The following is a 22708-nucleotide window of genomic DNA, read 5'->3' on the forward strand; positions in this document are numbered from 1 at the left end:
CTGACACAACCTTGTAACTTCCATTACTATTCCATTCTTCTAGAATCTGAGACAGGCAACTATTTTTTAAAAGACACTCTGACTGCCAATATTCCACAATTTAATACAAACGTGTAGGAGTGTAGATTAGTGTCTTACTGAAATCTTTTCACGTTCCATTGTTTAAAGCTTAATTAACACCTGAATATTCCAAATGTGTGAGTGGGAAAGAAAACCGGTCTGACTCCAGGGTACCTAGGTGATGCCAGCAGAAGTCAGCTTCTGAATTCAGGGCAAAGAATAGCACTCTACAATCAAGTGCCTGCACATGACCACTACCTCTGAACATGAATTTATCTTTTTTTTTTTTAATTTTTTTTAACGTTTATTTATTTTTGAGACAGAGACAGAGCATGAACAGGGGAGGGGCAGAGAGAGAGGGAGACACAGAATCTGAAACAGGCTCCAGGCTCTGAGCTGTCAGCACAGAGCCCGACGCAGGGCTCAAACTCATGGAGTGTGAGATCATGACCTGAGCCGAAGTCGGACGCTTAACCAACCAAGCCACCCAGGCGCCCCTGAACATGAATTTAATAACTAACCTATGACTCAGTGTGCTTGAAGTAGGAGAGGAGAGACTGGGGAAAGGGGAAGAACTGGGAAGATATTCTCACTCTGATCCTGACCATTTCTAACCAACAGCTTTAAAGAGAGGCTAGAAAGAATTACTTTCATAGTCACCTTGTCCATCTCGAAAAGAGAAAAAGGCATTGTAATATTAAGACACTATTTTAGATCAATTTTGAGGGAGAAAGATAGAGGCCTGGAAATTTTTAATAACAATTTCACACTTGTGGAAAATGAGGAGACAACTGTATAATGACATCCATCATACAAACTGACAGGCTCAAATTCCCTTAATAGAAAATGTCTATTTGTGTTTGAGCCAAAATGTGATAATACATAGCTGTCCAGACACTATCAAAAAAAAAAACAAAAAAACCAAAAAACTGAATGTTAATATATGCAGATTTATTAGTCAGACTACATAACAAGTATCACTTGCTTGTGTTAATTACAGTCAAAGTAAGACACTTTGCCATCTTTCCTCCATATAGAATTCACCTGTATCTCCAAATTTTAAAATTCAGACTTCAGCCTTTACACTCAGGGGAGTTTTGCACCAGCATGAGCTCTTGTATTCTATACAGATCTAATTTATACAGCAAGTCAAGAAGAATAAATGATCCAACATAGCCTTTCTTTTCCTTTTTCCTTTCCTTTGAAGTGAGCTGAGTTCTCAGTAAAGGTTTACAACATAGCCATTTCCTAGCTGTAAAGTTATGCCTTCAGAAGTGCATTGTTGTAAGGTGTTGTTTTCCTAGACCTTCCCTGAGGCAGTTCTACCTTTGTTGAATTTGTATAAACAACTTTACAAAAAAAAAAAAAAAATGAAAATCACTAAGATGTGCTTTCCACTGTGTGTCTTTTAACAAATGAGAAATACTAAAGTCATACGTACAATATTTTCAGGTAGAAATTCATTTTTAGAGAGGTTAATGTAAAAAAGATATGGAACCAGTACATCACTTCGAATAACATGGATTCAAGGATAAACTGTATAAATCAATCTATTTTCTGAAATTAATGAGAGGTAACAAGACGAATATTTAAGGCTATTAATTTTAAATACACATTCCCCTCTGTCTCTGCTTGCCTAGAGAAGCAGCAGAATGAACAGAGAACACGTGCCTACACTTGGAACAAAAGAACCGCTGAAATAACCAGGACACAAACGCCAACATGAAGCAACACGAGGAACCCCAAACCCTGAAAACTGCATGTTTCCGTTGTCTTAATTTAGCTTCATAGACATAAATCGCATTTTATCCAATAGTTATGTTCCTACAGGCAAAAGTGGAAATGCACATTTTCTCACTAATAGAATCATACATTCCAGAGCTAGAAGGCTTCCAGACAACGCAGCGCAGTCCCCACGCTGACAAACAAGGAAAGGGCAGGGGCACAGGGGAGGCAGGGGTAGGGAGGATGGAGGCGCCGTGAGCGGCCAAGCCAACGGCTACGCATAGACGCGTAACACGGCGGCGGGTCAACAGCAAAGCCAACCCAGGTCTCTGCGACTCTTGCAAGAAGACTGCCGCCGGAAAACTTACTCTCTCAGAATGGGATTTCAAAGAGTTTCTCTTCAGAATAGAGTACCTTAAAACTATTATAAAGAGGTGGTTTGGAGCATCCTGCTTTGTGCTATACTGAAGAATTTTCATTCAAGTTGACCTATATACCAAGGTTATCTATATTATGCAGTATATTGTAGATCTAAAAGAAAAACATTAATGACATTCTTCACTAACCTAATGACACAGGTTACAAAACCCATGTAAATAATGTAGTGTTTAAACAATGAGAGTGTGACAGCGGTTGGTAAATGGTTTGCAATTTTAAGATTTAATTAGCAAAAGTAATTTAGAAGCTTTACTGAGATTATATTGTAACATTATAATGAGTGACATTTATGCTAAGAATTTAAATGACTTTTAATAAAAGGAAACGATTTTCACAGAAAATGTTTTAACTACAAATCAATTTCTTCTATATATGTATGTATAGATGTATGTATAGATGTGTGTGTGTGTGTGTGTGTGTGTGTGTGTGTGTGTGTGTGTGTGTGTGAGACAGAGAGAGGGAGTGCAAGAAAGAGAATCAAATGGACAAAATGTAAACAACCAGTACATCAGATAAAGGTATATGAAGAATTTGGGTTCTATGTTTACAACGTTTCTTGTTACAAGTTTGAAAAAATATCAAAACAAGATACAAAATAATGTAAATCACCTCCTAACAAAAACCTAATACCATATTGTACTTCTACTACACTTCTTTTTCTTTTTGAGAGTGAGCAAGAGAGCGTGTGTACACATAAACGGGGGGAGAGGGGCAGAGGGAGAGAGAGAAAGAGAATCCCAAGCAGCCTCCACACTCAGCACAGAGCCTAGCGCGTGGCTCAATCCACGACCCCGGCATCATGACCTGAGCCAAAATCAAGATGCTCCAGTGACAGAGCCATTCAGGCGTCCCCTTCTACTGTATTTGAATACTGTAACTGAATATACTCTGTAAGAAATACTACACTAAACTCATGTTCAATGTCCCATAGTACCAAACTAAGAATTACTCACTTTTCTGTAGCAGTCAAAAAGATGACAAATTGCTAAAAGTAAAGTATATTCCATTTTTGATGGTTCGTCTTAACACAATGAAGCGCCTTAAACCAAGAAACTGAACTAACGAATTTCCTGAGAAGCAATTTTTGTTGGCATCCTCCATCACCTCACCTACACTGTACGGCTGCCACACGTCAGACAGGTGACACACGGTATCTCTCAACAGGGTCTACTCTACTCCGTACATGGCCCCTGCCCACTCAACACCAGTAGGTCTCCCCAGTAACTAGAACTACCAAAAGTCTCTATACACTCCCAAATTCAGCCCCCTCCCCCGAATTAAAAATCAATGATTATACATTATACTCCCCCTGGAACAAGGGGGGAGTTAGAGACACCAAACCCCCACACAATTGAAAATCCGCCTGTAACTTCTGACTCCCCCAAAACTTAACTACTAATAATGTACTCTTGAATAGAAGCCTTACAGATAAAGACTTGATTAACACATATTTCATGTCATGTGCGACATGCGTATGCTGTGTTCCTACGATAAAGTAACCAGAGAAACGAAGTATTAAAAAATCATAAGGAAACTACATTTAGAGGACTGCACTGTATTCTTTTTAAGTATAGTTGACACACAATGTTACGTTAGTTTCAAGTGTACAATACAGGGATCCGACAACCCTATAGCTCTATACACTGTGCTGTACTCACAAGTGTACCTACCATTTGTCACCACACATTACTGTACTGTATTTACCAAAAAAATCCATGTTATTCAAGTGGGCTCGCAACATGCAAACCCATATTATTCGAGGATCAACTTGTATTCATTTTAAGAATGGTTAACATTTAAAACTTTACTTCCAAAGTCCAAACTTATCAAACATAAATGAGTCTTAGTATAACAAATAGACACTCGTTATACTTTACAAAAGGATTTCTTTCACGATTCCATTAAATGCAGATAACCCACTATTCAAAATACAATTCAACTTAAATTTTCTTTTCTTTAACCTCTACCCAGCTTCTCAGGCACATAGCTATTCCATAAAACAGGATATATATGTATCTAGATAATTATCCTAGACAGAAACTTTAGCCAATACTTAGGAAAAGCCTTCTATTATCTGTTGCATGATTTTTCTATTCAATAAGACTTGGAAGAATCCTCATGCCAAGACTGAGGGACTCAGTAATCTACTCACTTATTTATAACATTACCTGTTCCAACAAATGTTAAAACAAATTGTTTTCACTTCAGCATGAACTCTTACGTCTACTGCTCCAGAGGAATAAAGATACATGCTCTATTACAAAGCCATAAATATACACTACATCTCAAATTACTCACTGACATTACTTTTTCCTCAGTTAAATGAGAAATGTTTCAGATCCAGAAGTGATCTCAAAACCCCCACTCCTTTATTTAGGTCAAAGGGCAGGATCAAACACTCCAACATAACAGAATCACTCCTGGATTGCCAAGGCAGAAGAGAATTAACACAGAAATCCTCTCTTAAAAAACAAACAAACAAAACATATAATTAGTTATAGAGCAAAAGTTTTCTGAAGAAAGTTAAATAAAATATGTAAGACTAAAATTTTAAAAACAGAGTAGATAAGCTTTATTTTTTCAAGTTAAAACATGGGCAAATAAAATTAAGTAGTACCCTAAATAATCACTTCTGAGATTTGATGTTTTTTGGCTTATTTTTTTTAACACATTCCTCCAAAATCATCATCTTTAGAAATTTTCAGCAATGCTTTTTACAAGAACTACTCCTATTGTTACAATCTCCTTTAAAGTTCTAAGAGGTTTATTTCAAACTACAGCTACAGTTTAAATATAATGACTTTCATATAAATATTTCATCTTTGGCACCATCTGATAAGACAGAATTTTGGGGAAAAAATCTTGATAAATGTTTAACATTGCAAAATATGCAAATACAGAAAAACAAAAACAATTTCAGCACTGAAAATCAAAAGGCTTTTTGTGGATTGTGATAAAGTTAACAATCCACAATGAAATGCACATCGCAGAAGCATCACATTTTCCACAAGGTACGTATCTAACCTCAGAATTCGACAGAATATATAAAGATCTAGACTAAAAGCTGAAAAACACCTCAAACATGTAACAAATTCTCTAGGCTCTGGAGCTGGGACCCCCCCCCCAACGAGTGTGCCAGGCTGTGCAGCGAAAGCGGTCCGTCAGCAGCTGGGCACGAAGAACAGCCTGGTGAGAGCCAGTCACCTCCAAGCCCCCAACAGTTCACCCCACATGCTGTACAACTCCTACCACATCCCGCGTGGTCCATGACATGGCAAGGGTTAGCAAATGCTTCACAGATAAATCCTCCCAGATGTAACAAGTACCAACCTTCCTCTTAATCGCTAGAGCCATACTGAAAAAAACTTTAGTCACCCATCATTCTCACCCAAACCCAGGTTTGGAAATTCTGTCTAGACTTTAATGACACATCTTCCTATTTTGTAACCTATACCATGATTCTCCACTATTTTTTCAAAAACAGGAACTCTGATATACTCAGTTCCCACCTTTTTGAAAACTTACAACCCCCGGCAACCGCATCATAACACTGACATTGTAACACTCCCTAACCTATGGTTACAGTGGTCTGCTCAAGAACGGCATCTATCAGGAGAGAAGATCACCAAACTGGCAAGCATAAGAAATGTAATTCACAGTCTATTTCAAAGGAAGCCTAGTATGAGCTTAAAACTAAGAAAAAAGCCAGAAAAAGGCAAATACTGCCTGTAACCGATTCTTTTCAATTACATCTAACAAAAATGTCTATTTGTCAGAGTAATTTTTCCAGAATGAAATCTTCAGTTGCTCTCCTAACTGAACTTTTTTTTTTTTAATGTTTACTTGTTTATATTTGAGAGAGAGCGTGCGTGGGGCAGAGAGGCAGGCAGAGAGGGAGACAGAGGATCCCAAGCAGACTCTGCACTGAGACCAAAGAGCCGACGTGGCAGTTCGAACTCACGAACTGCAGGATCATGCCCTGAGCCGAAGTCAGACAAGACACCCGGGCGCCCCTCCCCTAACTGCACTTCTTTAACAGCTCCTCAAGCCCTACAAGGTGAAGTCCAAACTTCCCGAAGCGTCTGGGACCCAGACCCCGTTAGCGTCTCCGCCAGCTTTCCCTCTCTCTCGGTCTCCATTCCCCATCTCCATGCTCCCAAATGCTCAACTACGTGGCAACACCTATGTATAGTCACACCTCCATGCCTTTCTCACACTGCTCCACTGCCTTGGAATGCTCTATCCTATGCCACACTCCCCCTACCCACACGTACACACTACCCCCCACCCCACCCTCAATCTTTCTTCATGTAGGATCAGCTTAAATTTCACCTAAAAGTAGTAACTCACGGAACAGCTACTCCATACTAAAACAAGTTACTTAGGAACACCCCATCCACACACTGTTTATCAAACACCTATTAGGAGCCAGGAAAAGTGCTCAGCACGTAGTAAAAACCTGTGCCCTCAAGGATCTTACAGAGTACACGGTGTAAGAGTGAAGAGCTGAGTGGCAGGAACTGGAATGAGGCAAGCAGACCACTACAGGGAAGCAGCATATTGGGGCCACCTAGCAAGCAAAGCAAAGAGAGGAACACTAGGAACCAGGGAACTAAGCAGAAACCGGTTTTCTTTTCTTCAATGTGAAACAGTCAGTTTGGACTTTATGGTAATACCAGTGGCACGTTCATTCTTTGTGGCTGCTTGTCTTCACAACAAACAGAGAAATTACAGATAAAATATAAAAACAAATCACTAAAATGACATACCTATGCCCCAAAACATATTAAACATCTCCAGATTAAAAATCTAACAGGGGGGCACCGGGGTGGCTCAGTTGGTTAAGCCGGCGACTCCTGCCTTCCACTCAGGTCATGATCTCACGGTTTGCGAGATCCAGCCCCACACTGGGCTTTGCGCCGAGAGCACATGGCCTGCTTGGGACTCTCTCTCTCCCTCTCTCTCTCTCTCTCTCTCTCTCTCTCTCTCTCTCTGTCTGAAAATAAACAAACATTAAAAATAAAACAAAATCTAACAGGAACACAAAGTATGAGCCAAACTAAAACCAGGAGGTCTGCTGGGCTGCCCCAAAGCAGGACAAGGCAGCAGGAAGTAAATCCCAGGGAAGAACTGTATATAAGAGTTCATGTGAAGCAGGGTCAGTAGCCAGGCTCCTCGCTTAAAACCAGGGACGGGGGAGGGGGGACACTCCTCCTTGATGATAAAATGGGACTGAAAAAGGCCTTTGCTAACTTGCTGAAGCTACAGCTTAGGAAGCTGCTGACCTAATGCCAGCTGACTCCGTGACAGAATCTGTGATATCACCAACATCACCATGCGGCTGGTGCTCTGATCCACTAACACAAGACCTGATTCTGATCTGGGAACTCCAAAGGCACGCAGAGACAACTGCAAATGTGCTACACCAGCAGGAAAATCACAAAAGGAGACAGCCATAGGAGAAAGAGAAAGAATTTTCATCAGAGTGTGTGTGCCTGCAAAACTACAGAATATGATGAAACACCAACAACAGCAACAACTACAATATAAATTCACTGGAGACAAAATTAAAAAATAATCAAGTGATCTGAGAAACACTTCAAAATAAGCACATGAAAGATCCACAAAGAAATAAAAGAATAATAAATCAAATCTTTAAAATAAAAACAAGCAGAAATAAGAAAAGAATTAAAGGGCATAAAAAACAACCAATTTGGGGCACGTGGGTGGCTCAGTCGATTAAGTGTCCAACCTGGGCTCAGGTCATGATCTCGCAGTTCATAGTTTGAGCCCCATGTCGGGCTCTGTGTTCACAGCTCGGAGCCTGGAGCCTGCTTCGGATTCTGTGTCTCCCTCTCTCTTTGCCCCTGCCCCGCCTCAAAAATAAATAAATATTTTTAATAAATAAATATTTTTATAAAGTGTAATTTATAATTAAAAAAAGAACCAATTAAAAACCTTAGAAATGAAATATAGCCATTGTAATTCACAAATAAAAAGTTGTATGTCATTCAGATAATTTATTATTAGTTGCCTAACAAGGTACCCCCACCCTCTCTGCCTTTGTCCCCACAGGGCTCTGAATTTTTAGAGGCAGCAGGTATACAAGACCCTGTTAGACACTGCGATTCAAAAATGAAAGACCCTAAAAAAGAGGTTAGAGAGGGAGGGAGCCAAAACATAAGAGACTCTTAAAAACTGAGAACAAACTGAGGGTGGATGGGGGGTGGGAGGGAGAGGAAAGTGGGTGATGGGCATTGAGGAGGGCACCTGTTGGGATGAGCACTGGGTGTTGTATGGAAACCAATTTGACAATAAATTTCATATTTAAAAAAAGAAAAAAAAAAAAATGAAAGACCCTGGGTACCTGTCCTCAAAGAACTCTGTAACAGGGACGCTAACAGAACACTAAGATTACAAAGTAGAACAGAATGTAAATTGCCCAAAATGTAAGCATTTTTAAGTTAAAATGCTGGACACTTCTTAGTTTTCATAAACTCATATGGTCATCTTTACTAGAGTTGGCACTTTACATTAGATAAATGTTCTCACAAAATTTCATCTGAATGCAGCCGAAATAATAAAAGCTGCTTCTTCTTAAATCTGTATTTGAATTCGTGTAGCAACTATCCTGGTTTACTCAAAGGACACCACTGAAAAAGTACCCCACTGAAAACTCTCGAAAATCAAAGCGTACTTCTTGCGATATTATTCTTAAGAGAAAGCACTCAAAGATTTCACAGCAACAACAGCCTTGTTTTCATTTAACAACTGCTTAATTATTTCAATCAATGGTAAGAAAAACTATCCAGGGTGACTGGGTGGCTCAGTCAATTAAGCATCTGACTTGATTGTGGCTCAAGTCATGATCTCAAGGTTCATGGATTCGAGCCCTGCGGAGGCTGCTTAAGATTGTCTCTCTCTCTCTCTCTCTCTCTCTCTCTCTCTCTCTCTCTCTCTCTCTCTCTCTGCTCCTCCCCTGCTCACACACACACACGCATGCTCTCTCTCTCTCAAAATAAATAAACTTAAAAAAAAAATCTTTTAAAAAAGTAAATTAAATTAAAAAACACTCTATCCATATTAAGATAATCAATATGAATTACATGTGAAAATGTTTAAACTCTCTAACATTATACTCCAGCAGGAAATGCTCACTCTATTCAAAGTTCCCATAATCAAAAAATCTGTACTTTTTAAAAAATACATCAAAATTGTTATATGATCACAGTCAAGGCAAAACTCGTAATTCTTTCCTCACTCCCTAAAATAAACAGTTAATACAAAGTCGTAAAACCCAGCTCTCCTAGTCACAGCCGGAAGCAGACTGGAATGGCAGAAAATACTATGTACAGAACCACTACGGGAGAAAATAAAACCTGTATCAAATTTGGAAAGTCTACAGGATAGATGTGGTTTTCATTCCATCAAAGACATTAATAGATTTTTTTTTTTTGCTTATATACTCACCCATGTTACCCAATGATCAAACCTCATACAATTAAACTTCTGCTAATTACAATCAATTTGAATTTTCCCTCTTAATATTTCTTTCTTTTTCCCCCACCCACTTCTCCTCTGGCAACCACTAGACTATCCTCTATATTTGAGTATTTCCCTCTTCATATTTTTCACAAGTCACTTCCCAATGAGTAATCAACAGAAAATTTTAGATAACAGAATTAAATCAGCCAAGAAACTAATGACACAGATTTCCTCACCATATCTAACTTTTCAGAATAAACCAAGCATCAAAAAGTATCTCCTTGTTTAAATACAGATAGGTACACAGTACTGGGCTGACCAGAGTATCCAGTCTCTGATGAAGTAACATAATTCCAGTTTGTCCAATAATAAACTTTTTCTATTTTTTCAGTACACTGCAAATGCTGCCCAGGCCTCTGAAATGAAACACAGGACACTTACTCATGACTGGAAATATCTCTGTAGGCTGTCCCAATCAGATAGTAAACCAAAATCTGCTGTCCAAGGTTTCTCAGAAGAATACATGTCCTAGTAAGAAAACAGAGAGAAAGAAATCATCTTTTTAAAGGTCAGCATTTAAAATAAAATTTTTTTTTAATTTTTTTTAACGTTTATTTATTTTTGAGAGACAGAGACAGAGTGCGAGTGGGGGAGGGGCAGAGAGAGAGGGAGACACAGAATCTGAATCAGGCTCCAGGCTCTGAGCTGTCAGCACAGGGCCCGATGCAGGGCTCAAACTCACAAACCGTGAGATCATGACCTGAGCCAAAGTCGGACACTTAACCGACTGAGCCACCCAGGCGCCCCTAAAATAAAATTTTCTAAAAAGAAATGAAAATAATTTGGTTTCAACAATTTTCTATTTCCAAAAGAACCTTCTGAATATAAAACCTTCATCTAAAAATATAAAAAATTGCCAATCTTTAAAACATCATGATTCCACTTGTATTTTCCTTTGTCTATAAGAAGTTACCCCCAAAGCAAATAGTACATACAAAGTAATTATCACACAGAAACTTATTATCACACAGAAACAGGTGTCCTTGGTTTTCACTTACTAAAAACTTATTCCCTCCCCCTTTCCCAAATAAATAAGTCCTAGAAAGAAAGTACTCCATCTAGGATAAAGACAGCATATCGCATCTGCTAAACTGATTTTTGATTACACATAAATAATTTATACACTATCAAATGAAGACCACTAAAGGTATTGCTATAGACTTTCTCTAATAATGGGCATTTTTCTCATTATAAAATATGGTTTCATTGTTTAAAAAAATTGGAAACAACAGCAAAATAGAAAAATTCTCTTACCACAAAATGCCACTACATCTACCCAATTATGTGGGGCACGTTCCTTTCAAGGGATTTTTTTGGTAAGTATTTCTTCAAAATACACTTTATAGGGGTGCCTGGGCGGCTCAGTCAGTTAAGCATCCAACTTCGGCTCCGGTCATGATCTCGTGTTTCACGGGTTCGACCCCCATGTCTGTGTTGACAGCTCAAAGCCTGGAACCTGCTTTGAATTCTGTGTCTCCTTCTCTCTGCCCCTCTCCCGCTCACATCTGTCTCTCAGTCTCACAAAAATAAATACACATTTAAAAAAATTAAAATATACTTTATAAATACTGCATACAAAATTTTGTATTTGGTTCTTTTCACTTCAGTATAACATAAAGCATCACCCTGCATTAGTATAAATACAAACTAAATCTGCCTTACTTGATTAATATATTAAAGAAAATGAGGCATAAAGTAATACTAATACTATATTTCAACATAATTACGGATGCACAGTGCCTCCCCAAATCTAACACATAAAATCCCATAGGTAGATTAAGGTCTGACATAACATTTACACTGTGCTTCCTCATTTACAGCTTTGTTCATAAACTGATAAACTACTTTTTGCAATCACAGAAAGTGACGGTTACTTTATTTTCTAAATCAATTAAGAACATAGCATAGTACTAAGGACCACTGACTCTGCAACAGATTAAAGTTAGGGTAACATTTTTTGAAGAAATAATGTTGGTCTCATTTATACACTTTACTCATGTCATGTAAAATACGTGAGAAATACAAATTTACAAAATGAAAATCTGTATGCACAGCATGATTTGTAGACTGTAATTAGCAAGGGCATATAATCATAGTACTGCCACGTAATCACCTGACCCCCATCCCACAGGCTTTCTTCTTTATCTATACAGTAAATGCTATGATTTTCATTTCCAGATAACCCAATTATCCCAAAGGAAATGAGAAGTTGTATGAAAAATCTAAAATAACACATAATCTACATGTTAGTTTCAGAATATGTGACAAGAAGTTTCTCGCTATAAATACAGTTTTTTGATGGTGTTTCACTCAGGCTATTGGATCTGTTTTCCCTCCCAGGGAACTAGGAGGTCAAACATGCTGAGCCCTGGACCATGGTGAATGACGACACAGGAAGGCAATCCCATGTTACAGATACACAGGGTAGATTAAACATTCACAGATGATCCAGGAGTTTACTTATAGTTCACTTACACTGGTAGAGTCTAGTCTCTTTGGTCAGGGACTTTTCTCTTTGTTGCTGTTTATAACAAAGTTTTTGATCTTAAATTTAAAATTCCTAAATGGTGGGGCACCTGGGTGGCTCAGTCGGTTGAGCATCTGAACTTCTGCCTAGGTCATGATCTCGCAATTCGTGAGTTCAAGCCCCGCTTCAGGCTCTGTGCTGATAGCTCGGAGCCTGGAGCGTGCTACGGATTCTGGGTCTCCCTCTCTCTGCCCCTCCCCTGCTCATGCTGTCTCTCAAAAATAAATAAATGTTCTAAAAAAATTTTTTAATTCCTAAATGGCAACATGAAAGCATTTTATACTAAGTAGCACCTCCTACCCATAATTGTAAAATGCTGAACAAATACTTATTCAAGAACTGAACTTCCTAACATATCAAGTTTTCTTATCGCTAAAAATAGTAACCTCAAAAATACCAGGATAATAAAACTTACCAACAGTGGATTTATGACCTTACCATCTAAGGTGATAAATACACTTGACAAATATGAAACAATGCATGAATTGGAATTACTGTAAAATGTCATGGAGTAGTTCTTAGAAAAACATACTTGGAAATTACTCATAACTGAACTCACTGGTTCAAACTCTTTAGCATAATCGCAACTTTGAAATGTAGACCCTCCTGTCTACTTTCAAAGTAGGTCGCATGCAAATTCTTTTAAGCACCAACGCAGTTCAGAAGCATGTAAGATAAAATGGGCACAGGGGAGCCCAGGTGGCTCAGCTGGTTAAGTGTCTGACTCTTGATTTCAGCTCATAATCTCAAGGTTAGTGAGGTCGAGCCCCACATCAGGCTCTGTCCTGACAGCATAGACCTTGCTAGGGATTCTCCCTCCCAATCTCTCTCTTTGCCCCTACCCCGCTCACACTCGTGCTTTCTCTCTCAAAATAAATAATGTGCACACTCTCTTCCTCCTCCTCTAAATGCTATCCCCTCCCAATGGACATAGAAAAAAGAGAAGAAAAAAATCTAACTTTGTTTTTCACACCATCCAAGAGGGAAAAAAAATAATTTGTTTTAAATCCACAGTTTCACATAGTAGGTATACTGGGGTATTTCTGTAAAATCTGGCCTTTAAAGTCATTTTCTAGTAACGTGAGCTATGCTATTTATCCTCCACATGGGAATGTGTACTCACACTAACCTAATATAGATTCTTTAAAGTGACACCTCCAACTTTTTGTGACAAAACTTGATCTGCATGAATGGTAAGCAGGGCTACGGATAACCCATCCTGACAGGGAACTCAGGGTAAACGCAGGGCACGTGGGTGGCTTAAGCGTCCAACTCTTGATTTCAGCTCAGGTCATGATCTTATAGTTCACGAGATCAAGCCCTGCACCAGGCTCCACGCTGACAGTGCACAGCCTACGTGGGATTCTCTCTCTCCCTCTCTCTCTCTGCCCCTCCCCCACATGTGCACACAAAGTACATAAACATTTAAAATAAATCAATAATAATTTTTTTAAAAAAGTAAAACAAACTCCGCCATATCCTCTTCTTTACTGCAGGCACTAGGCAGCCTAAAATAATTTCTGATGCTTTGAGACAGTTTAAACCTCTAGAAGTACTGGAAAGGATTTCTGGGTTTTATAACACCAGATAATATATTTTAGAACAAGCTCAGCAGCCCCAATTTTAATGATTTTAAAACTTAAATTTAACAGAATTATAAACCACAACATATGGTATCATATTCCATTGTTTCTTATAATATTCTTTCAGGAGATCAAATTAACAGTAATTCACTTCACTGTATATGATCTTCTATGGAAAGAAATACATGAAAATGCCAATCTCCACTACCAGCCGATGGGATCTCCAATCTTTTACTCTTCGCACAAATTACAATTTCAGAAAATTAAATTTAATCTTGAGAACATTATGCTAAGTGAAATAAGCAAGTCATATATAAGACAAACACCCTATGATTCCACTTACATGAATGAAGTAGGTAGAGAAGTCAAATTCAGGGACAGAAAGTAGAATGGTGGGTACCAGAAGCTGGGGGGCGGGGCGGGGGAGGACAGGAAGTTAATGTTTAATGGGGACAGAGTTTCAGTTTGGGAGGATGAAAAAAGTTCTGGAGATAAATGGTGATGGTCCTACATTAATGTAAATGTAGTTAATGCCACTGAACTGGACACTTAAAAAAGGTTAAAATGGTAGTCTTATGTGTATTTAACCACAACACAAAAATACAAGTAACAAAAAAAGAATCCAATGTACCTACCGCTCCAAAAGAGCAAGCAAATCGTAAAGTAACAGAAATTTATTACAAAGTGTCTTAAGTGTTTTTATTAATGAATATCCAAAACCAACCACACATTTCTAAAATATTTGGCTTTGAAGGAAAAAGAAGCGTATACCTGAGAAATAGCTAGGACTCATTATTTATATATTTTTAAATCCCTCCAATTAAATAACACAGGCCCCTGGGGCGCCTGGGTGGCTCAGTCGGTTGGGCGGCCGACTTTGGCTCAGGTCATGATCTCATGGTCCGTGAGTTCGAGCCCCGCGTCGGGCTCTGTGCTGACAGCTCACAGAGCCTGGAGCCTGTTTCAGATTCTGTGTCTCCCTCTCTCTGACCCTCCCCCGTTCATGCTCTGTCTCAAAAATAAATAAACGTTAAAAAAAAATTTTTTTTTAATAAAAAAAAATAGTAATAAATAACACAGTCCCTGTTAAAGCCAGAAGCAAAACACATACTTTCAGCACTGAATGTCAAAGTCCTTTCCTGTCCCTCCACCACCACAGTTCCCTATGATCTCTCAAGTTCATTTTGTTTTTTCTGTCCATCTGCAAAATATTTCTCTCTAAATAAATATATATATACCTTTTCATTCAAGTGCTCTTGTATTGGTAAAACACTCACACCAAGCAGCTGAAGACCATGTGTTAAGACTTTAAAAACTTTAGTTACAGCTCCATTTTTATCTTTTAGCATCCTTCAATGTTTTGTAGAGTAAGAACGATGGCAAAGAAAGTATTTAATTAATTCTTCTTCATAATTTCTAACTTCATGGTCAGTTTCCGAAGAACATCCACTACTTCACTGTGAACTTTCCAATTTTTACCATTCAAGATAAGTATCTCTCCAACTAAAAATACAGCTGTCAGGCAATTCCGTTTCTGAGATTCTTGTGCCCAAAGAGCTTGCGAACCCTCTTGCTACATGACATCAAAAATACTTGATAAAATACAATAATTATCCTATTAAATGCACAGCAAAGCTCATAAGCAACTAAGAGAAATCCTCAGAGACCGAAAAAACGCACAGGAGCACAAAGAGATGGTGATAAGTAAGCACTGACGCCAGCAACGGGCCTTCCAGGCAATTGCCAATCTCCCATAACCATGCTGCACCGTCCAATACTGCAGCCACCAGCCTGTAGCTATTTAAACTTAAATTAATTAAAACCATGTAAAATTTAAAATTCCATTGCTTTGTCATACCTCATACATTTTAAATGTGGCTAGTGGCTGCTGTATTAGCAGAGGTGTGTAACATTTCCATGATCCCTGAAAATTCTACCAGACAATGCTGAAGGGCTTTCAGTGCTGACAGTCATACTTGGGACAAAACCAGAGCTTTACACAATACAACATGGAAAGTGAGACTACAGATAAGTACAAGAGAGCCTGACACCTGAAACACTACATCTTCAATAAAAATAATTAACTAAGTAAGGGGGGAAAAAAAATCTACCCCAAAGGAAGACTGAAGGAAAATTCTCTCCTGAGTCTAGGTTTATTTGTGTTTGGGGAGGGGGAGGGGAGTATTCACTGGAAATCTGTAACCAAAACCAACCTTCACCCAGGTTTCAAGTTCAAATCCATACACTTGTATACTATAAAAATCTCAAACCTAGAAATTAAGTTGCCCTGGTTTGACATTGTCCTCAATTGCAAATTCCCTCTGGGAGAAAGCACTCTTAAGCCAAGTCTCATAAGCATTTCCACAAAGTTACAGGAAAAATTAGCTCAAAATTTAAAACTATGCATAAGCAAGATTTGACAGAAATAAGCAGACTCATCACAAATATGTCAAAAAGGAAAGGACAATAATGTTTTGAAAAACAACAGGAAATGAAAAATATGAGCAAAAAAGAAGGCAACAAATTTGGAAAAGAAGCAAGTGAAAAACAGGATAACTAAAATTAAAGCTCAACAGACAAGTTCAGCAAAGTGGATGCTGCTAAAGAGAGAATTCATGAACCAGATGACAGATCTGAAATCATCCAGGATGCAACAAAGACAGATTAAAAAATATAAAGGAAGGGGCGCCTGGGTGGCGCAGTCGGTTAAGCGTCCGACTTCAGCCAGGTCACGATCTCGCGGTCCGTGAGTTCGAGCCCCGCGTCAGGCTCTGGGCTGATGGCTCGGAGCCTGGAGCCTGTTTCCGATTCTGTGTCTCCCTCTCTCTCTGCCCCTCCCTCGTTCATGCTCTGTCTCTCTCTGTCCCAAAAATAAAATAAAACGTTGAAAAAAAAATAAAAAAAAAAAATATAAAGGAAGATTAAGAGATATGAAAAATAGATTAAAACATCTATTTTACATATATATATATATATATATATATATATATATATATATATATAATTGGAAGTTTTAGAAAGAGAACATCAAGAATGAGGGAGAGACAATCTGCAAAAAGACAATAGCCAAGAATTTTCCTGAACTGATGAAAGACACTAAAGTACAGACTCAGGTTCAGCAAATTCCACAAAGTATAAATAAAATGGAAACTGACACCTAGAGATACCATCGTGAAACTGTGAAACATCAATGACAGAGAGTTCTTAAAAGCAACCAGAAACCAAAGGCAGATTGCTCACAGAAGGAACAATTAGACTTGACATCTGACTTACCAACTGCAACAATAGGAGCCAGAAGACACTAGAATGTCTTCAAAGCTAAAATAAAGAAACTGTTAACTATAATTATATACTCAACACAGTTAAAACTAACTTTTCAAGAAAAATGACAAAATAATGAAAATTTCAGACACAAACTGCGAGAATATAAACAGATCCTCATTAAAGATGCTTCCAAAACTGTAGTTCACAAATATGGAAAATGATGCCAAAGAGAAGATCTGAAATACAGGAAAGAATGGTGAGATAAAAGTTGTAAACATGAGTAAACACAAACAAATATTAGAGGTATGATTTCTAAATCAGGAGTTACAAAAAAGAGAGAGAGAGAGAGAAAGTACTGAACAACAGCATGTAATCTAGAAGGGAAGTAATAAGAAAGGAAATATTCCAAATTTCTTATGCTGTTATTCAAGAGGAAGATATGGCAGATACTATCTTTTGTTCACAAGCCTTCCTTCGCTCACTGCTCTCACTGTGACTTCCCTAAGGGTGGGACATACTCCCCACCTCATGGATGTGGGGGCCTGATCGCATGACATGTTGGGCTCTGGGCACAACTGACACTATCCCATTTGTAAGTGGAGGGTTTTTTTGTTGTTGTTGTTGTTTTTTAATTTTTTTTTTCAACGTTTATTTATTTTTGGGACAGAGAGAGACAGAGCACGAACGGGGGAGGGGCAGAGAGAGGGAGACACAGAATCAGAAACAGGCTCCAGGCTCTGAGCCATCAGCCCAGAGCCTGACGCGGGGCTCGAACTCACAGACCGCGAGATCGTGACCTGGCTGAAGTCGGACGCTTAACCGACTGCGCCACCCAGGCGCCCCTGTAAGTGGAGGGTTTAAGAGCCCTGAGCTTGGCGTGTCTCTTGTACCCCAACAGCTGCTGGTCTCAGAATGAGTAGACACCCAGCACATAACCGAACCCAACCCAAGGCTTATAGACAAGCCCAGCCAAACCCAGCAGAGACTGCCAAACCTATGAGCTAGACATAAATGTCTGTCCTTTCACAGCCCTGAAATGTTGCAGTGGTTTGTTACACAGCATAATTATTGCAAAAGATGACTAATGCAGAGAGCAAGGACATTAACTTTAAATGCAAATGAAATGTGTGAGTTTTAGTTTTACTAAAAAGCTTTACTCACTAAATTTGTGAATACACACACACACACACAATGATACTAATAACATAAAGTTCCAAAATATGTAAAATTCACAATAAGTTGTTCAAGGACATATACATATGCAATGTAACTATACAGAAAAGCAAGAGAATGCTAGAACCTAAAGTTGAACCTGACGGTTTACCCGGACAAGTAATGGACGGAGGAGGAGGAACAATGAGATGTGATCCAAGAGGATACTGATAATGTTCTATTGCTTAAGTTGAGGGAGGGGACACTATAGACACCATTATATTAGACCCTATGTAACACACATTACACAGAGCTTTTTGTAGAATAAGTTTTATAATACTTTAATATGAAAGAGCCAAATTTTTCCCAAGCCATTCAGAAGTGAAATGATGATAAATGAGAATAACAGAATATGTGTACCCATCCGTATGAAGGAGTTAAATGCATTTAGAATGTTTAAACTATAATTAAGAGGCAGAAATATTTGTAGTGACTCATTCATTCTTTAAAAGTAAAAGACAAAGTCAAGTGATAGGCAGTTCCACTACAAATTGCAAGAGAGCTTTCACGTGCAAAGACTGAGGATTAGACATTATCCACATGTGTAAGAGCAGCAGGCCTACTCAGAGCTGTATCACTGGTGCTACCTGATCTCAGACGTCTGATCACTGAAGCTTCTGATCTCACCCTCAGAGTTGCACAAGCCAAGTTCATTTTCTAGGAGAAATTCCTAGAGCCTGTTTTACAACATTGCTATGTGTTGAACTACCAGCCCAAGAAAGAGCTTAAGAAAATTTCCTTTGTTGAAGCTTGATTCATGACAGCAAAAAAATTTATAAACAACTCAAATGTCCAACAAGAATTATCAGAAATGATGCCTCAACCAATTTATTTCCCAAAGGATTATAAAGCAATATTTAAATGATTAATGTTGGGTTTTTAAATTTAAAACAAACAGATAATATACAAATTGACTATCCATTCAATAAATATTTACTGAGCAGCTATTATAAGCCAGGGAGTGTTCTAGGCCCTGCAGACACAGCCAAGGACAAAACAAAGATCCTGGCCCCGTGGAACTTACATTAGAGGATTTCTAGTACCTTTCTTTCTTAATTCAGATTCATAGTTCATTGGTTCAAAGACATATGCTGGGCACACATATATGTACTGGGTAATGTCTTCTCATTCCAGATAAACAACTTCAGTTAATATTAGAGTCACTATTCATTGACACAGGAAGTCTCACCACTATACTTTCCTAACTCTTGGGCTTTCTATAAAGAATGCTCTTTCTGCAATTTATACCCCCTGAAATACAATGCTAAATTTGAACAACTTTCAATATTTTCCCAGCTCAAGAGAAGTGAAGCAAATCTTCCGTCAGCGCTAGAGTGAAAGGTCTATTTCTCCTACCCACTATTCACTACATCAACACAGCACTTCCTGCTAATAAGGTCAGAGAACGAGATGGGCAAAATGTGAAATCATTGGATTTCCTCGGTTTGTTTACACGTGTATGTTAATGAAGCATCAGATAAGAATGAGGTCTAATTTCCCCTTCTACAGGTAGAATCTGAGTTAGGTTTCCAGAAGGACTTATCGAATTCCGGCAGCTTTACACTGGTGAACATGCTAACTTTTATGTATTTAGAAAAACAAATGTCCTTTCCCAAGCTTCTTTACCTACAGCTATAGAGGCAGGGCCTTTCAAAAGCAGCTTATATGGAAACCAATTTGACAATAAACTTCATATATTGAAAAAAAAAAGAATAAATAAACATTTAAAACATTAAAAAAAAAAGCAGCTTATAATTTGTTCAGGTTATATTTGCCTAACGCACTTGATACATACTATCAGAGAAGTGCACCTAATGCGAGCTCTGCAGATCAAAGCTAAAACGAAGGATACAAGACATCTGACTTTAAGAGGCCTGGCATCATTTTAAAAGTCAGCTAAAAACTCCAGATTCTAAAGACAAGAATCCATCCATCCCTTCAGTAAATACTTATCCAGCTAGACAATATGCAAAAACTTCTCAAGGGGCTTGGTATAAAAAATCAAGACAAACCTGGTCCCAGCCATCCTGCCACTAACCAAACAAATTCAGGACAAAAGTACTATCAGCTCATGCAAAGGCCCTGCAGTGAATGAAAATGAGTAAACGTATTGGCCATAAGATGCAAATATATCAAGTTGAAGAGAGGAAAATTCATGTAGTCAATAAGACTGGAATTCAGCAAATTGATGGTAGGTTGTGGGCCCTGAAGGAAGATCACTCAACATACAAGGAGTCCTAGATGCAAGAGGCACAGCTGAGACTCACGTTCTTTACCTGTAAAATGAGAGTTAAACTTTTCAACGCACCTACCACTCAAGACTGTCAAGTGATCATGCCAGAAAAAATGCTTCGGTAATCTAAATATCTTCTATACTCTAGCACTGATTCAGTTTTGGTGGTGGTGGTGGTTGTTGTTTTTTTTTTTTTTTTTTTCAGGTCTTATTTTTAAATAAGTTGAAATGATTTTTAAGTTCTCTTTCTAGCACTGTTAGATTTAGGACCTAAAAACTAATCTTAATTCAATGAGTAAGAGAATTCTAACTTCCCAAGCATTATTAGCAGGATCAATCAATAAATTATTGCAGAAAACCAGGTATGAGCTGAAACAAACTGGTCTAAAATGCTGGTTACAAAAAGGGGGTGTGGGAGGGGGCCAGATTCAAACGACACTTAGAAGAAAGTTAAAATGACTATCAGTAGTGAAGTAATCAAAAGAGTAACCCTGAGAGTTTAAGGGAAGAACCTGGAGCATTCTTCTGGCAATCCCTGGTGACGGCAAATTACCAGCTTTGTAGGAAAAAGATTTTGTAATAGAAAAATATTTCCCGAGCAAGTCTGGTGAATGAGCTTTAGAATTCAAACTCATGATAAGCATTGATGAGAAACAAAATGTGATATAAATTGAGGGATGGAGCTCAATATTTTCCAAAAAGCAAGTTCTAAAAAGAAATTTCAGAAATTTCTCTTCAGCAATTAATGCAGATAGTCTGCTAATGGTAACTATACTTAGCACTAATTTGAATACATTCAAATACAACTTACATTTCCAATAAAACCAGACCACAGGTTACACACCAAGCCTCTTGTTTTAAATACAATCAAAAAGCTAGACAAATATATGTATTTCTTTAATTCTTAAAAATATCAGAGGATATAAATTGGTACAACCACACTGACAAAATTGGTAGTAACTAGTAGGGAAAAATATATATCTGCCTATATTACTCAATAGTTCCGTGCCCAGGTGTATTTCCAAAAGAAAGGACTGCATAAACCCAACAAAGTACACTCACAAAAATGTCAGCAGCTTTATTACAATAGCCCAAAACTGGAAATAATTCACATGTGTATTAAAAGAATGGATAAATTGTGATAGGCTTGTGTATGAGGCTGCAACTATGGCACACTATATTTTCCAATAATGGCGACCACAACATTTCCGGTCTCACATGCTCTTCTAGAATCTGATCTCTCCCATTGCTTCTCAGCCTTTTGGCTAAGATCAAGGGCAGAATCTTCTCTCTCCCCATCAAGAGGCAGAGTCTGTTCCCCTGCTCTTCAAACCTAGGCAGGCTCATAACTGCCTCCAAGAATACAATGCAGTAGAAGTAAAACTGCATTAAGTTTCAAAGCCAAGTCATAAGAGGACATACAGCATGTGTCTGGCTCACAGGATCTCCACCACTCTCCCCACTGCACGTGTGTGGAGGACGCTAGCACTTGGAACACTGCCACGAGGCTGTGAGCACACTCGGGCCACATTTAAGTGCTGGTCCGCAAACGGCAGACACGTGGGCAAAACTTCCAACACTATTAGGCCCAGCCTTCAAGCAGCCCTTCCTGACACCAAATGCAGCTATAACAAGCAAGGCTCAAATTACAGTTTTGTACGGAAATCAAGGTCATTGTTCAAGTCACTGAGTTTTGAGGCAATTTTTTAGGTGCCCCAGTAATTAGAACAAGTACAGGGCAATGAAAAAGAAACACTACCGCTACATGCAACAACATAGCTGAATCTCGTTGATAGACTACAATATTGAATGAAACAAGCCAGATCAGACACAGAGGAATGTACACTGTATGATACTATTTCGACAAAAACAAAAAAAAGCAATGCAAAACTAGGGGCACCTGCGTGGCTCAAGTCGGTTGAGTGCAGGACTCTTGATTTCACCTCAGGTCATGATCTCACGGGAGATGGGATGGAGCCCCATGTCAGGCTCTGTGCTGACAGCATGGAATCTGCTTGGGATTCGTTCTCTTCCTCTGCCCCTCCCCATCCCCCCCCCCACCCCCCACCCCCCACCCCCGCTTGGTCACTCCCTCTCTCTCTCAAAATAAATGAGTTTTTT

General features: G+C 38.6%; 1 protein-coding gene across 5 annotated transcripts in view; it reads right to left on the reverse strand.

Moving 5' to 3' along the window:
- USP6NL (USP6 N-terminal like) overlaps positions 1-22708 on the reverse strand; it is a 246577-nt gene that overhangs the window by 164597 nt on the left and 59272 nt on the right. For all 5 annotated transcript variants that reach the window (XM_045060857.1, XM_045060859.1, XM_045060858.1 and 2 more), the window contains exon 2: positions 10150-10236. Coding sequence is in view for 3 of the 5 variants with exons in the window: in XM_045060859.1 (XP_044916794.1) it covers positions 10150-10153 (4 nt within the window). In the remaining 2 variants the exon portion in view is untranslated. The remainder of the gene's footprint in view (positions 1-10149; positions 10237-22708) is intronic.

This window comes from Felis catus, chromosome B4, assembly GCF_018350175.1.
Source record: "Felis catus isolate Fca126 chromosome B4, F.catus_Fca126_mat1.0, whole genome shotgun sequence".
Lineage (NCBI taxonomy): Eukaryota > Metazoa > Chordata > Mammalia > Carnivora > Felidae > Felis > Felis catus.